At 38.6% G+C, this 16,159-nt stretch overlaps 2 protein-coding genes across 5 annotated transcripts in view; one reads left to right on the forward strand and one right to left on the reverse strand.

Moving 5' to 3' along the window:
* Positions 1-16,159, reverse strand: part of XPNPEP3 (X-prolyl aminopeptidase (aminopeptidase P) 3, putative) — a 43,975-nt gene that overhangs the window by 23,282 nt on the left and 4,534 nt on the right. For 2 of the 4 annotated variants that reach the window (XM_010830160.1, XM_010830154.1), the window contains exons 2-4: positions 11,468-11,584; positions 2,467-2,874; positions 423-625 (exon numbers count right to left, since the gene is read on the reverse strand). In XM_010830160.1, the coding sequence (XP_010828462.1) occupies positions 423-625; positions 2,467-2,874; positions 11,468-11,584 (728 nt within the window). Of the gene's footprint in view, positions 1-422; positions 626-2,466; positions 2,875-10,533; positions 10,681-11,467; positions 11,585-16,159 lie in introns of all 4 variants that reach the window. The other 2 variants (XM_010830176.1, XM_010830167.1) reach the window with 2 other exon arrangements.
* DNAJB7 (DnaJ (Hsp40) homolog, subfamily B, member 7) lies at positions 14,024-15,544 on the forward strand. Its single transcript, XM_010830141.1, has one exon. The coding sequence runs from the start codon at positions 14,584-14,586 to the stop codon at positions 15,457-15,459; it is 876 nt and encodes a 291-aa protein (XP_010828443.1). The 5' UTR covers positions 14,024-14,583; the 3' UTR covers positions 15,460-15,544.

Genomic DNA, 16,159 nt, shown 5'->3' on the forward strand with positions numbered 1-16,159 from the left:
TTGTACAGCCATTGGCTGTGTTAGCTATTTTCACATTAATGCTGTTGGTAAACTGTGCCTTTCTCCTGTAATAAACTGATAATTCGTAAGCATGGTCATTTTAGGTCCCATGAATCTACTTTAATAAGCTCTGTGGCCACTATTACTGTAATTATGATAAGGAAAGGAAATAAAATGAATTAACTTATGTTGTTCCAAAGAGAAACAATTAAGATTGTGGATAAAAAGATACAAGAAGGATATCTGATTTGCCTTCCTAAGTACTGCACAAGTCTCTAGACACACTCGGTAAACATCAGAGCAGAAGCTATATGTCCATGTGCCGTTAGACTACTGCCCTGGGTACACAACCTCAGGTGCCCACTGAACCCTAAAAGCTGGACTTTTTAATTTGGGAAGAACTTCTTCTGTAGGAACCATACCTGTGATGTCAGCTTCCCAGCAACCTGCATCCGTTCAATTTCTGCAGGAGATTTGATCAGCCTGAGGCGCTGTACCAGCTGCTGCACAGCCCGAACCTTGTTCTTGCTCCTGGCTTTGACCTCCGCCAGCTGCTGCATGTAGTCACAGTGGAGTTGTTTGTGAGCAGGCCTCATCCAGTCATACCACAGTGTATGTGTCTCAGCTTAAAAGAGATTTAAAATAAGACAGCGACAAGAAATACCACCTGTCATTGACTTGAAGAATCAAAACTATTTTTAAATGTGTAGTATAAACTCTAAAGGGTTGAACACACTCTCTCAGGACCTAAAGGAATGGGTCATAAGTCATTGGGAAGGCCCTTCCTGAAAATGGCAAGATATTCTGAGACTGGATATACAGCTTTTTCTGCCCTCAAACCTCAGTGTTTTTTTGTAAAGACAATAGATGAAACTAGAGCTTTACTCAAGCTTTGATTATTTTTAACCGTTTAAGAACAATTGTGACAACTGTTCTCCAAACCACAAGTCAGCTAGAGGTACTGTTAAATAACTGGACACAGAAGGACAGAAAAAGTACTCAGCTCACAACCTCATGGTTAAAAGTGCTCCATCCCTGAGTTTCAAACAGTCTCAGTACGGGTGGGAGGGGGTCTCACAGCTGATAATCCACATTCATCCAGAATACCCGTCCTCTTTCATCTGCCATGTGTTCTCATTACAGACAACCACAGTTCACCTTTCCACTTTGTAGACCCAAGGAAATGGTTGAGTTTTGCTCGAGACTTAAGATAAGGCACACCAGGAAAATTTTTTCCACTTACACCATGTCTCTATTTGTTTCCCCCCCCTTTTTATTTTCTGACAGAAACCTATGAGTAGTATTCCCAACAATTTAAATCTGAAGATTTCTACGTTTCATACAGTGGACTGGGGACAGAAGAGGGGGGAAAAGCCCTAAAAATTTTGATTGGGTATGCATTAGTGATACAATCTCCAAAATATTTTTACTTTTTAAAATAAAAATGATTTTAAATATAGACTATATGTCAAACTCTAATCTTACTTTTAACACAAATTTAGTTGTTGTAGTTTTTAAAAAGTAAAACAACCATGACTATTTGCTGTCATTTTATAAAATCATAGGCCAACCTTTTTAAAACTTTCAATCCAGGATTGTTGGAAGCAATTTTGAAATCCTCTTTTAATAAGAGAATGACTTCAGAAATGTTTATATATCTTAAAAGAATGTCAGACTGAAATTTTACAATCAAATACCTTATTTTGTCTAAAATCAGTATTTTATAACTTGACCATCTATCTTATTTACCAAATGTGGCTCTAAGTGACTTTTGGACACTAAAAAGTAAAATACTTCCTAGAGCTGTAGATGTATAAGAATCACTAAGGATAGTTTATAACGTAGTATACACTCTGAAAAGTTCTAGAAAAGGAGTCTCAAAACATTGAGTGATCACAATTCTACCAGAATAAACATAGAGAAAGTCATGTTTTTCAAGGGGCATGAACTCAACTGTGTACATGAACCACTGGAGAATCTTGTTAAAATGCAGATTCTGATAGGAGGTATGAAGTGGGAGCCACAGATTTTACACTTCCAGTATCTAGTCTGCATTTGTAATTCTATAACGCATCACCAGGTGTTTCTGCTGCTGGTGAAGGATAAACCATTCTTTGAGAATATTGTCCATTTTTGAAGAGTTGGCAAAAGTGGTAAGATAAGTAGTAGGCAAGGGTCAACGGACTGGTCAGTTATCTTGAAGACTGGCCCATGTCTATCCTCCACATTAAAATCCTCTTTCTGGGATTTCACACTAGAACAGACAGTCTCTGAATGAATAATCTAATGAAGATTTAGCAAACGAATAAAGGAAATCCTTAAAGTCTTATGGAAAAGCTTTATATTCTTTCACAGTGCCAAGGGAAATGTTGCCATGCTAATAGTTTTAGCAAAGGAAGAACAAATGGTCAAGAAGGTCTTAGTCCCAACCTGGCCTGTGATCTGAGTTCTGCTCCTATCTGTTACCTTTCAGCTTTGGTACAAGATGTTGAAATTCCTCCAGTGTATAGGCTTCATCCACTCCAGTTAGAGCTATTGCTCCATCAGTGCCAGATCGAGGGCCATCCCAAAGTTCTCGACTGGGGTCTCTCCGAGGCACAAAAAGCATGGCCTTGTGTGCTGGTAACTGCTTGCCAGGGAGGCTCTGAAGGACCAGAATGCTATCGGGCTCCTGGAATCCACACAGGTACAGGAAATTGTTGTCTTGGTGGAAAATATAGGGGATATCATTGCTCATGTAGTACGTAGGGTTGGACAGCAGTACCACTGTGTGGTCTGTACCACTCTGCTCTTGTGCTTCCTTGTGGATCAGAGACATTAGTTTGTGTCTGCGAAGGGCATATTCCACCTGGGATAGTCCTGGCGTCACCTCCCCTAGAAATGACAGATAACAGTGAAGCTTTGCATTTCTATAGTGGCAGAGTATTGATACTTAAGATAGTTTAATATTAGATGGATACACTCAAATTCATTTCTTCAATTTATGCCCAATCTCCTCATAGCACATGGCAAAATTAAGGAGATAACCCAGGTTTCAAATTTCCATTCCACTGCAAAAATTTGGAAGAAATGATAGTTAAATGTGGTCCTGCCTGAAAACTGGGATCACGACCCCTTAAGATCTTTTCCAGCTCTCTGGTTCATTCTTTTACTCATTCGCTCAAATATTTATTAATTATTATGTGGAAGGCACTCTCAGGGACACAATCCAAGTTGCCCTTAAGTTTCAATATACAAGGTGAGGAGAAGGATCACATTTTCTGTGTAAGACTTCCCCAAAAGAATATAAGTTCTTTGAAGACATCGAATTTTGTCTGTTTGCCCAATGCTATATTCTCAGGGCCCAGAATAACAACTGGAATATAGCAGGGCTTTGAACTCTAGTAATATTATCTACCTCTTGGGGATGTCATGAGAATCAAATCCGATAAAGTAAGTGGTTCTTAAAGACTTAAAGATGTCCTAGAGAATCTTTTGAAAGCTACGGATTTATTCTGTTTACTAAACTCCGTGTAGGCACATACAAACTTTTGACATATAATTTCAAGAGTCTCAGATTCCCTTAAGCTCACTCAAACAACCCATTTTAAGAACCTTTGAAGGGTTATGTCTTAGTTCTTAATACTAGTACCTAGAAGACTGCCTGGCTGCTAGCCCAGTGATGCCTGTGTGAATGCTTCACTTCTGAATGGAAATTATGCCTGCTTTCACTTCAGGTTCTCAAACAAAAGAACTACTAAAACAGTTGTTTCCTAAGCCTGAACTTAACAATATTAAGAGTAAAACAACATCTAATGCTTACTGAATGCTTACTATGTGTCTGTACTATTCTAATTATTTACATGTATCAACTTTTTTGGGCTTCCCTGATGGCTCAGTGGTAAAGAATCCACCTGATAATGCAGGAGATGCGGGTTCAATCCCTGGGTTGGGAAGATCCCTCGGAAAAGGAAATGGCAACCCGTTTCAGTATTCTTGCCTGGAAAATCCCATGGACAGAGGAACCTGGTGGGCTACAGTTCAATGGGGTCACAAAGAGTTGGACATGACTTAGTAACTGAACAACAACAATCAACTTATTAATCTTCACAATGACTTTGTGATGTGGGAAAATAATTATTATTCCCTGTGGTAGCCAGTCTCCATATGCAAGTATGAGAAAATGGCCATGAAACACTGCTGTATATAAGAAGTGAAATATCAAGATGGACAATATGTTCGCATTATTAAAAAAAAAAATTAAAGGAGAGAGGAAAAAAAAGAATTTAGAAAAGTTTGGAAAAGAATCACAATTTTTATAGTGGTAACCTATGGAGAATGAGATAAACTGAAATTCTCTAACATGATTTTTTTATTATTTGAATTTTGCTTCAGGGAGTATATACTCTTACAATTAAAATCTCAAATAGAGAGATAAAGAGGCTAAAAAAGGGACACCGTGGACGGTCCACTCCATACTCATAACCTATAAGGGTTTCCTATTGTCCATTAGATCAAATTCAAACAATTAAGCTATTTCGACACTTACATTTAATATTAACATATTAATGTTCTCTACCAGGTAACTTCAACTTATCTGGCCAACACTTTTGGTAACAGCTTTACTGAGATATTTTCATACTATACAATTCACCCACGTACAAGTATAGAATTCAACGCTTTTTGGTATATTCACAGATTTGTGCAACCATTACCCAAAACAATTTGAGAAAATTTCATCACTCCAAAAAGAAGCTCCGCACCAATTAGCAGTCATTCTGTTTCCTCTGAATCCACCCCAGCCTTTGAAAACCGCTATTTTCCGTCTCTATGGATTTGTCTATTATAGAGATTTCATATAAATGAAAATACACAATATGTGGTCTTTGGAGACTTAAACTTTTTTCTTAGTATTCCTCCAATTATTGTGAAATTAATTACTTCTAAGTCTCAAGTCCAACTTGTTCTTTCCCTATTACCTTTCTTACAATGTGCCCCTTTTCTAAAATTTCTTCTTCCAAAGCAATTCCACTCCAAGACTTGAAGCTCAAGATGTTTGCTTTTAGACCCTTCTCATTCAAAACACTTTCTTAACTAACCCTGTTCATGCTCATTTGTTCCTTTGATCTACTTTTTAAAAAATTAACTATTTCTTTTCCATATATACATCTTATAGTTGTATATAAATGTACTCACACCATACTCCCCCCCACCATTTCTTCATTATTTGAGCCCTCATTCCCCTTCCCTCCTTCTACCCACATTAGAGCCACCCCCACGGTTTGTATTCTAGTAAGTAAACTTCCCCTTTATGGATCACAGCCTTGTCATGGGGGAAGGAACTTGTATAACTCAATGAAGCTATGAGCCATGTTGTGCAGGGCTAGCCAAGATAGACGGTCATAATGAAGAGCTCTGACAAAACATGGTTTATTGGAGAAGGGAATGGCAAGTCGCTCCAGTATTCTTGCTGTGAGAACCCCATGAACAGTATGAAAAGGCTTTTTAAAAAGATACGACACTGGAAGATGAGCCCCCCCGCAGGTTGGAAGGTGTGAAAGATGCTATTGGAGAAGAGCAGAGACAATTATGGACATGAATCTGAGCAAACTCCGGGAGATAGTGGAGGACAGAGGAGCCTGGCCTGCTACAGTCCAGGGGATCACAAAGAGTCAGACATGACTTAGTAACTAAACAACAACAACAGGACTTAGTGACTGAACAACAACATCATATCCTTTCCTATTTTTCTCAATATTCATATAAACGCATACATATTACCTGCATTCAGGGTTTTATGAGTCCCTAGTGTTTTACAAAAATGGGACACCACACAGTCTTTTCTTCATATTGCTTTTCTAACACAACAATACCTCATAGAAATCCCTCCCACCAACTCATCTGGCATAACTTCAACTCATTCTGCTTGATGTCTCCATATTATTTCTTGGGGGCACTGTATCATAATTTCCTGATTAATTTCCCTACTGCTGGGCATTTATATAACTTTCTGCTATCATAATAAATATCTTTATACTTATCCATAGGGTGCCTTCATGCGCTACGCACACTGGTGCTTTGATTTCTGTGGGACAGCCCCAGGAGAGAAACTGGTGGATCAAAGTTCTTCAAGTTTTCCCAGTCAGTACTCATGTCCAGTACGTGCAGCTCAGTTGTTTCTGCTTACTTGGGGAGTGTCTAGTTGTTCTACCTGTAGCTGTATCCCATTAATAATTTTTAACTTTTATTTACCTACAATAGAAACACTGACATTTTTATTAACGAAATTGGGGAGAAACAAGATAGATAAATGAGGGGTCTTGTGACAATTTGAATCGGGAAAGCAAGAGAGCTGGTCCTAGAAGAGCTCAGAGCACATTTCTTTCTCTCAGGATTAAGCTGGCTAAAAGTACCCTAGGGCTCCACCGCAGAATACTGAACTTTGTACCAGAGCCTAAGAATAGCTTAACTATTTAACTCCCTGATAATTATTCATGTTAATTCTGTTGCTGTTACTCAATATTGGAAATTTCCCAGTTTACCACAAACAGCACATACTCTTTTCTAAAAGCAGAGGCTGCTTATAACAAGTGAATTATCCAACTTTTCCTTTTTTTGTTTTACTTTTGTCCCTTTCCCTTTGTGCTTCACTTTTGGTTATTTCACAGCCTTAGTCCATGTAACAAAACTAAACTTAAAAAATCAATTCATTTTGTGTTTTTAAAAAAATTTTTGAAAGAAAACTCACAGTATTAATGATCTTAATTAATGAACGTGTTATCTCATTTTCGTTAATAACAGTATACACATAGCGTATTAGGAAGTAACTTCTGAAAAAAGATAAAAATTATTTAAAAATCAAAGCAGGATTGCAAAACCATCTTTCACATTCTTTAAGCATTCATCATTGCTGAATGTAATTTCATACAAATGATTATATGAGAAATATTTAAAACACTGGCTACATTTCCCCAAGCTTACTAATTATAAACACTATAGAGTGACTATTAACTAAATGCTTCTAAACTTCTGAAATTTCAAGGAACTCTTGGTCACAACAGAAAAAGTATCCAAGGAAAAACATACCTTTTCTTATCAATTGAAGGAGGGGTAAAAGTGTGATAAAGCAATGAACTTTAACTCTACAGGTAAACCTGACAGTTATTATGACCTTTGGTCATAGAACTAACCATTATAGTCAATGTAGCCTGAATTTCTTCAGATAAAATTGTATCTGAATAGACTTTATGGGTAATTTCATCAAACTGTAAAGTATTAAAAGGCACAGTCAGTATTTTGTCACTTGAAGTCAATTAAGGATAGAGGGGCTACTCGAACAAGCTTATTTAGTCAATCAAGTGCCTAGATGTCACAATCTGGACTCTAAATAGCAAAGTCTCATAATCAATCTCGAGAGTCGGCTGCCAAGAAGAAAAGCTCTTCCAGGATATCGAGAACTGGGCCTCTGAAGACAACAAAAAAATGTTCTTCATATTTTATCAGCCAGGCAGAAAACCCAGAGAGGAGTTTTATGAAGACTGAATATGGATGGAAAGATGCAAGTCTTTGCTACAATCTAGGTATGTATTTTAATTACTTCCTGAAACTAACTAGCTTAGGATTTTTTTCTTTTCTGGTTGTGCCTTGTGGCATGTGAGTTCTTAGTTCCCCTACCTGTGCCCCCTGCAGTGGAAGAGAGGAGTCTTAACCACTGAACTGCCAGGGAAGTCCCTAGGTTAAGATTTTAACATGGTCTGATTTGAAGAAGTGTCCCTGAATTTTGTTTAATATTAGGTAGCTTTTATTGTGTAATAAGAAAGAAGTGCATAAAATGATTACTATATAGTTGGAAAACGAGGATAAAGAAAAAGTTAACAAACATTTCCTTTACAACGTAAAACATAGATATCTCTGAAAAAATGAAATGACCAAATAATTGAAAAAAATCTCTAAATGGATTTTATTTGCATATACTGAGCAAAACAAGCTAGAGAAAAAGGGTTCATACTGTATGACTTCACTTCCACAAAACTCAAGAACAGACAAAACAAGCATGCTGATAGAAACGAGGCCAGTGGTTAAGGATGGAGATGGGATTGACTAGAAGGGTATGCGAGGACCTTCTAGGTTGATGGCAATGTTCTATATCTTGAATGGGGTATGAGTTATATTGTTGTATGTAGGTATATGGACAATCATTATCTTTATAAAAGTAATTGTTTTTACATGAAAGCCCCAAATTATCTGGCTTTCTTGCACAATGACAAGAATGAGTTTCGAGTCATTCAGGAGACTTTTATTATTCAGTTCTTAGGAGATTTCCAATCCTTTCCTGGGGTAGATTCGTGCTAATCTTTACCCCAGAGAATTTCTTGATATGGACAAGAAATATGCACAAGGTGTTTCTGTAGTATCTATAATAGTATAAAAATCTCACCCCACTGAAATAAATCTTGATCTTTTAGATACTATTAAAGTCAATCATGTTTAACAAAACTTAAAAAAAAAATACACCCCTTGCTTAAGGCAGAACTACAACTAAACTATCACTAAAGATGATAACTAACTGGTTTTGAAACTTTCAAGTGAAGAAGATTAGGGAATGATTATGTATAATCCACTCTAGAACCTTCCTTTTCATCATTTTAAATATTACACTTAACAATAACCGTACAGTCTTAGCCATTATTTGATGATAAGGGGCAAAAAAGTTCATGGTAAAGGCATTCCCTCAAATTCTGGGCCACACAGTTGTGTTCTGATTATGTTCCAGTGAATCTAGTCATTGCTGTAGTTGAAAGAAAACCAAGAAGTGGTTCTGCATAGGTCAGACAAGTCATTCTGATAAGCCCAACTCTTTGAATAACCCCTTTTTAAGCTCCAAACTATATCACATATTCCAAAATTAATTTTGCTTAGGAACATAAAAATGTTAGAAATATAGGTTTTTGGAAATAATACTTAATTAGGCACTAATTTTTCCTATCCTCTGGAAGGGAACTGTTGATGAAGCTGCACACCTTGCAATGTCAAGGAACTAAGTGTCTTTCCCGTACAGATACTGTAAAAGTAGACTCATGGTTCATAATGGTATTTAGCTCAGAATGCCACTTGCCTTCCTTCATGGAATCCCTTTTCTTCTTGGTGATAGATACTAAGTAGAAGGCATGTTAATGATCAAGGAGGATGAACTGACATTTCTGTCTCTACATACATGGTTCTTAACACAGAGATGGCAATGTCATAAAAAGAAGAAATATCCTATAATGCTCAGACTTCTTTAAGCAAAGGACAAGTTTTAAAAATCACTGAGAGGACTTAGGGGAGTGAATCTGACTCTTTATTTCCATCTAAGGCAGTAGTAAGCACAGCCAACACAGAACTCCTTTATCTCCTACGTCCTTCTGCTGATATCTTCCAAGTTACTGTTGCTTCGGGAAACGCATAGGTATGGCCAAAAGAAATCCAGGGAAATTCAAAATTCAGGTGTTGATCCAGTAATTTCACTTCTAAGAATTTGGGGTTTTTCTTTTTTTGCCACATGGCTTGTGGGATCTTAATTCCCCGACCAGGGACTGAACCTGGGCCACCGAGTGAAGTACTGAGTCCTAATCACTGGACTGCCTGGGAAGTCCCACTAAGAATTTATTTTAAGGAAATAATTGATCAGTATAGAGAGTGTGTATACATGCACACACAATTCGATGTAAGAAATAAGTCTAGAAAAAGAAAGCACTAAAATCTCAATAGTTGTTTTCTCTAAATGGTGGAATTATGAGTAATTTTTAAAAAAAATTATGCTTATCTGTATTCTTTAATTTGCCTATAATATATGTAGAACTTGTATAATAATTAGGAAAATGACTGAGATGTTTTCCAAAAGTTTAAAGTACTGGCAAGTATTGGGAAAACATGCCAAACACGAAACCTTTGGGAGCAAAACATATCATAGAAACATAATTTTATATTTCAAACTAACAAACTGACTTTAGGTCTGTAAGAGATTTAAAAAAAAGGATTGCATGTCTTTTAATTTTTCTTAATAACTGACTTTTCCTACACCCCACAGTTATTTGAACACTTTGATAAGTTCTGCATCTCTACATGGTGCAAGATAAGTGATGAATACTTGGAAATTGTATGTGATGGCTTCTTTCACAATGACAGTTCTTTCAAATTCCATCCACGTCTATCCCTTCTCACTTACACCAATCCTTACTGTCCAGGAGGATAACGATTAGGACGTGCATTCCTCTCTCCCCATAGTATATGTGAACATATGAACTTGTATGTGTATGCTTACTCATACCCACTTTTTACATGGTTACCGTGCACGTAACAGAATTAACAGTCTAGACACAGAGGCCATCACCCTGAGGATGATTACTAGTTTCAAGACCTGGAAAATGCAGCTCACCATGTAAAAGTATCTCACCACGAGAAATCAGTAATTTTCAAAGCTGGTAAAACTTAATATCAAACTGAAGCTACAGGCAGGTTGACTGGATAGAGAAATATTTAAATCAGCACCAACTGTACTGCTACAAAGCTTACCTTACAGCTTTGAAAAACTCTGATTTCTTGTGTGTTTCAGTGGTGAGCTGCATTTCCTGAGTCTCAGCCGACTTCGCAGCAGGTACTCTAGTCTGATGAAGATCAGCAACAGGAAGCCCTCACTGACAGACACACTGGTATCATTCACTGAGTGGAGATAGTGAAAGAGCAACATATTTCCAAAGGCAATTCAGACCGTGTTAATAATCTAGGCTTACACAGTAAATACAGATTTAACTTCCCATGGCAGAAGCCTGGGAAAACCTGACTGCATTTTCTACAAAGCATTTGGTTTCATCCTACCTACTTCTTTGGGATGATATTCATTCATCATAGTTCATCACTTAACTGTCTCTTTGAAAAAACAAAACAAAGAAACCTTAGGTATGAATTTGAACAATAGAATGACATATCTTCTAGCAGCAATATTGGAATCTTAAAGTAGAAAAAAAATCAGTGAGGTAAACCTTTACCAATTTATAAAAATTAGTGAAGTAAACTTTTATCAACTTTTTGCATCATCTTTATCATCGTTATCACCTCTCAAAGCTCGGACAATCACATCTGTAAATCTTGTGTAGTCTCTATAGAAATATTTTTGTTAATACTGAAATGAGCATTTCATGTTTTCAAGAAAAATGTTTCCTAACATGTCTTTAATACAGTTCACAATGAATCGATAGTCAGAACACAATTCTAGAAATCATGTTTTAGGAAACATTTCTTTAAAAACATCTTGAAATACATATTTTTTTCACTGATACTTTTGAATTTTAGCCTAATCCTATTTATTCCCCTAGATGGTGCTGTCTAAACAGTACTATTAGCCCTACAGCTATTTAAATTTACATTAATTAAAAAATTCTACTGGATGGCACGGTTCTAGACAAAGCATCTGAAGAGAGAGACGGTCATTACAGGTCAAAGGCCTTACCTGGTCTGAGGAGGTGTGGGTGTGTAAAGGGGCTGGGCTGGCCTAAGTATCGGTTTGGAATCCTCCTCTCTGGGATGGGCTGCAGGGAGTATCTTCGCCGAGAACATGACAAGCATCCTGAAGGAAAAATAAGGACGACGAAATGGAACAGTGCATCTAGCTAGTCCTCACAGTACATACACATTTATCTGGCTCCAGCAGTAGGTTGCTTTAGAAAAATGCAAATCGGTATCTCCTTCAATATTTGCATGGCTCTTCCCCTGAGCCAGCCAGAGCCTGTGTTGGGCCTCAGGGATATAGAAATAAGACTCTTTTTACCTTGAGTGACTTTGGTCTACTATTACATAATAGAGGCATACATACCCACAGTATGATTAGCATATGAATAAGGAGCTAAGGGAACAGAAGAAAGAAAACAGACAAAAGCAGGGGAAGGGGTAGGAAGCATTTCATTGAAGTAGTGTTACGCTGTGCCCTAAACTTTAGAAAAAGTGAATGTTTTTACTGAGAATATGTGAAGTCTGGGGAAATATGCACATACTATCTCATTTAATCTTGGAATGTTAGAGCTAGAAGAAATAATGTATGAAAAATGCTTAATCACAGTTAGTACACAAGAAGCTAGTAAGCTTCAATACCAGTACTGAATACTAGAGTTCAATACTCTAGTATTCAATGAGATCTATTAAGTGTGTGACTGGCACATGCTGGAAAAAACACAAGAATAACATAAGACTATCTGCCCTGGTCTTAAAAGAATATATAGTCTAGCGGATGTGAGACAGAGCAATGCCACATGGTGAGCACAGTGGTGGATTCATACACAAGGTTTCTGAGAGCACAAGACTAAAACAATGCTGTCTCGGTGACAAAGACAGGACACAGAGCTCTGGGGAACAGAGCAGCACACAATCGGTGCTCCTGTGGGGCTGCAGAAGTAGGTGCCGCCTACTCTGAGCAGGAACTGGTCAAGTGAAAGCGACAAGGGGAGTGGAAGGTCTCATGAATGAGACACGAAAGGGAAGGCATAGAAGACACCGTGCTTACATGTGCGTGTGTGCTTACTAAGGGAAGAGGGACGGAAAAAGAGTTTCAGGTCAGTGCTGCTGCTGGAGGGAAAGTAAAATATCAGCAAGATAAGGATCAGACACCTAAAGGCTTTGTACACCAAACTAAGGAATTAGATTTTTAACTGTCACGAGGTTGGCATTATCGCTTTAAAAAAAATAAAAAACAAATAAGGAATTAGATTCTGAAGTAATTTGGGCAATGTTGGCTCATATGATAAATAGTCTACCTGCAGTGCAGGAGACCTGGGTTTGATCCCCACGTTAGGAAGATCCCCTGGAGAAGGGAATGGTAACCCATTCCAGTATTCTTGCCTGGAGAATTCCATGGACAGAGGAGCCTTGCAGGCTATAGTCCACAGAGTCACAAAGAGTCAGACATGACTGAGCAACTAACACTTCCACTTTCTCATGCAGTACTTAGAAAGCTAGGATTTAAATTCAGTTTTAACTTCAAAATCTTTGCTCTTTCCCCTCCACCTTGCCACTCAGTAAGTCCTCTCTGCCAAATTCCCAATGACATAGTTAGTGCCATACAATCTCCCTACATACATACAATCACTCCAACAGCAAAATGTGAAAGTCTACACAAAGTTAAAGGTTCTAGTAGGGATTATCAAGTAGGAATGACAGTGTATGTATTTAAATTTCACTGAATACTATTCTTCCTATGATTGTTATTTTTAATCCCTGTTTCATTAAAAAAGTTTGTCTCAGTGCCCTAAAACGGTTTTATCACTGCAATATTTTGCATGGTAGCCCCCAAAAGATATGTCTATGCTGTAATTCCCCAGACCTTGTGACTGTTAATTTGGAAGAAAGGTTTCTGCAGATGTAAAACTAGATTAAGGAACTTGAGATAAAAAGATCAAACTGCATTATCTGGGTCAGTCCTAAATCCAATGACCTGTGTCCTTACGAGAGAAACGCAGCGGGAGGAGAGAGACAGAAGAGAAGGAAGCAATGTAACCACGGAGGCAGAAATAGGAGCGATGTGGCCACAAGCCAAGGAATACCCAGAGCCACCAGAAGCTGAGACGTAAAGGGTGGAGTCCCTCCTAGAGCCTTTGGAAGGAATGGAGCCCTGCTGACACACGATGTCAAGCTTCTGGTCTCCAGAACTGTGAGACAATGCATTTCTATGGTTTTTTTTTAATGTATTTATTTTAAAAAAATTTTGGTTGTGCTGGGTCTTCGTTGCTGTGTGTGGGTTTTCTCCAGCTGTGGAGAGCGGGGGCTACTCTGTTGTGGTGCATGAGCTTCTCACCGGGTGGCTTCTCTCGTTGCGGAGCACGGCTCGAGGTGCACCTTCAGTAGTTGCAGCGCTTGGGCTCAGCAGTTGTGGCACACGGGCTTAGTTGCTCCGTTGCATGTGGAATCTTCCTGGACCAGGGATCGAACCTATGTTCCCTGCACTGGGGATTCTTATCCACTGGACCACCAGGGAAGTCCTCTACTGTTTTAAGCAGACATGTTTGTGTTAATTTGTTATGGTAGTCTCAGGAAACCAATATAATGACTTTCTAAGGTTGCAATAAGTATGTCAACTGCTTGAGTACTTTTTCAGAGTTCACAAATTCTTCATTTTTCCAAACCAAAACATGGAAGAACTAAGAAGTAGGTTATTAAAGCTCAGTAACCCAGAGGTCATATTATGCAAGGGGCATGCTGCGGCCGTACTATAACAGGTTCCGCTGGTTTATGGGGCACTGTTTGAGGCTTCTAGGAAAACATAGGAAAAACAGTCCAGAGGGTTAAGGATGGTCTGGTTTGACTCTGGACTAGCTCCATTTAGAAGGTCTGGTCCCTACACCAAGCCCAGAGTGACACCACAATGCAGCCCTCTGACATAAGCTTGTAAGTCTGCTTGCCACATAATCAGTACCCTAACGTCTCCTAGCAGTGGTCCAAGGTAATAACATTGTCCTCAATGTAAAAATGCCTATTTACAGTCACTGCCTCTACCACCAGCACCAGCAGAGCCTGAGCTGAGAGGAAACTACGGTTCTCACTCCCTAGAGAAGCCCTTTCCAACCATCTGTTAAAAACATGGTGGATTACTACCAAGTTCTAGGATTGGAGAGACATGCTTCACCTGAGGACATTAAAAAGGCTTATCGAAAAGTGGCACTTAAATGGCACCCAGATAAAAATCCAGAAAACAAAGAAGAAGCCGAGAGGAAATTCAAAGAAGTAGCTGAGGCATATGAGGTATTATCACATGATGAAAAACGGGACATGTACGATAAATACGGCAAAGAAGGACTGAATGGCGGAGGTGGAAGTGATTCCGACGATTCTTCTGAATACGGCTTCACATTCCGTAAGCCAGATGATGTCTTCAAAGAAATTTTTGGTGAAAGGGACCCATTTTCATTTCATTTCTTTGAAGACTCACTTGAAGACCTTTTAAATAATTCAAGGAGCTCCTATGGAAGCAGAAACAGAGGTGCAAGATCCTTTTTCTCTACATCCAGTGAATACCCAGTTTTTGAGAGATTTTCTTCATATGATATAGGATATACACCATTTGGTTCACTGGGCCATGAGGGACTTTATTCATTTTCTTCCCTGGCATTTGATGATAGTGGGATGGACAACTACATTACTGTTACAACTTCAGGTAAGACTGTTAATGGCAGAAATACCAATACAAAAAGAATTACTGAGGATGACCTAGAGAGAGATGAAGACGACAGTGAGTTGAAGTCCTTTCTTTTAAATGGTGTGGCAGATGAAGAGGGCTTTGCTGAAGAATATTGTTGGAGAAGACAGTCATTTAACAATTATTCACCAAAGTCCTACAGCCCCAAACATGCAAACAATGATGAGCAGGGTATAACTTGGGTCACCAGCAACTGGAATCCCTCTATTTTCTCAGCAGGATTCAAAGAAGGTGGTACGAGGAAAAAAAAAGAAGCATAAAGAAGTACAGAAGAAGAAGTCAACTAAAAGGAATCGTTAAATTGATTCTTCAGACACATTATGTTCATATAACATTTGAACACAACTCTGTGTGTGTTTCTGTTAGTCTTGTAGATAATATTTGTTTAATACTACACTAAGATTATGTTTTTAACGTGCTTAGCAGGATTGTAGACATCTGATGAGTGGTCGTTTGGATTAGATTTGTTAGGAAAAGATGAATCGTGGTAACAGTGATATTAAGAGTTTAGAAAACAGCAACGATTATTTTACTTTTTGTTTTTGAGATAAATGCTTATATGGACTTCCCTCATAGCTGAGTTGGTAAAGAATCCACCTGCAATGCAGGAGACCCCGGTTCGATTCCTGGGTTGGGAAGATATGCTGCAGAAGGGATAGGCTGAGTGAGTGAGTGAGTGAAGTTGCTCAGTCGTGTCCGACTCTTTGCAACCCTGTGGACTGTGGCCCAACAGGCTCCTCTGTCCATGGGATTCTCCAGGCAAGAATACTGGAGTGGGTTGCTATTTCCTTCTCCAGGGGATCTTCCTGACCCAGGGATCGAACCCAGGTCTCCTGCATTGCAGGCAGACGCTTTAACCTCTGAGCCACCAGGGAAGCCCAAGGGATAGGCTACCCACTCCAGTATTCTTGGGTTTTCCTTATGGCTCACATGGTAAAGAATCTGCCTGCAATGCTTATA

Source organism: Bison bison, unplaced genomic scaffold (genome assembly GCF_000754665.1).
Source record: "Bison bison bison isolate TAMUID 2011002044 unplaced genomic scaffold, Bison_UMD1.0 scf7180017858886, whole genome shotgun sequence".
In the NCBI taxonomy this organism is placed as follows: Eukaryota; Metazoa; Chordata; class Mammalia; order Artiodactyla; family Bovidae; genus Bison; species Bison bison.

What these genes read in the sequence shown, in the direction of transcription:
- DNAJB7 (XM_010830141.1), top strand. Translation starts at nt 14,584, where the DNA reads ATGGTGGATTACTACCAAGTTCTAGGATTGGAGAGACATGCTTCACCT.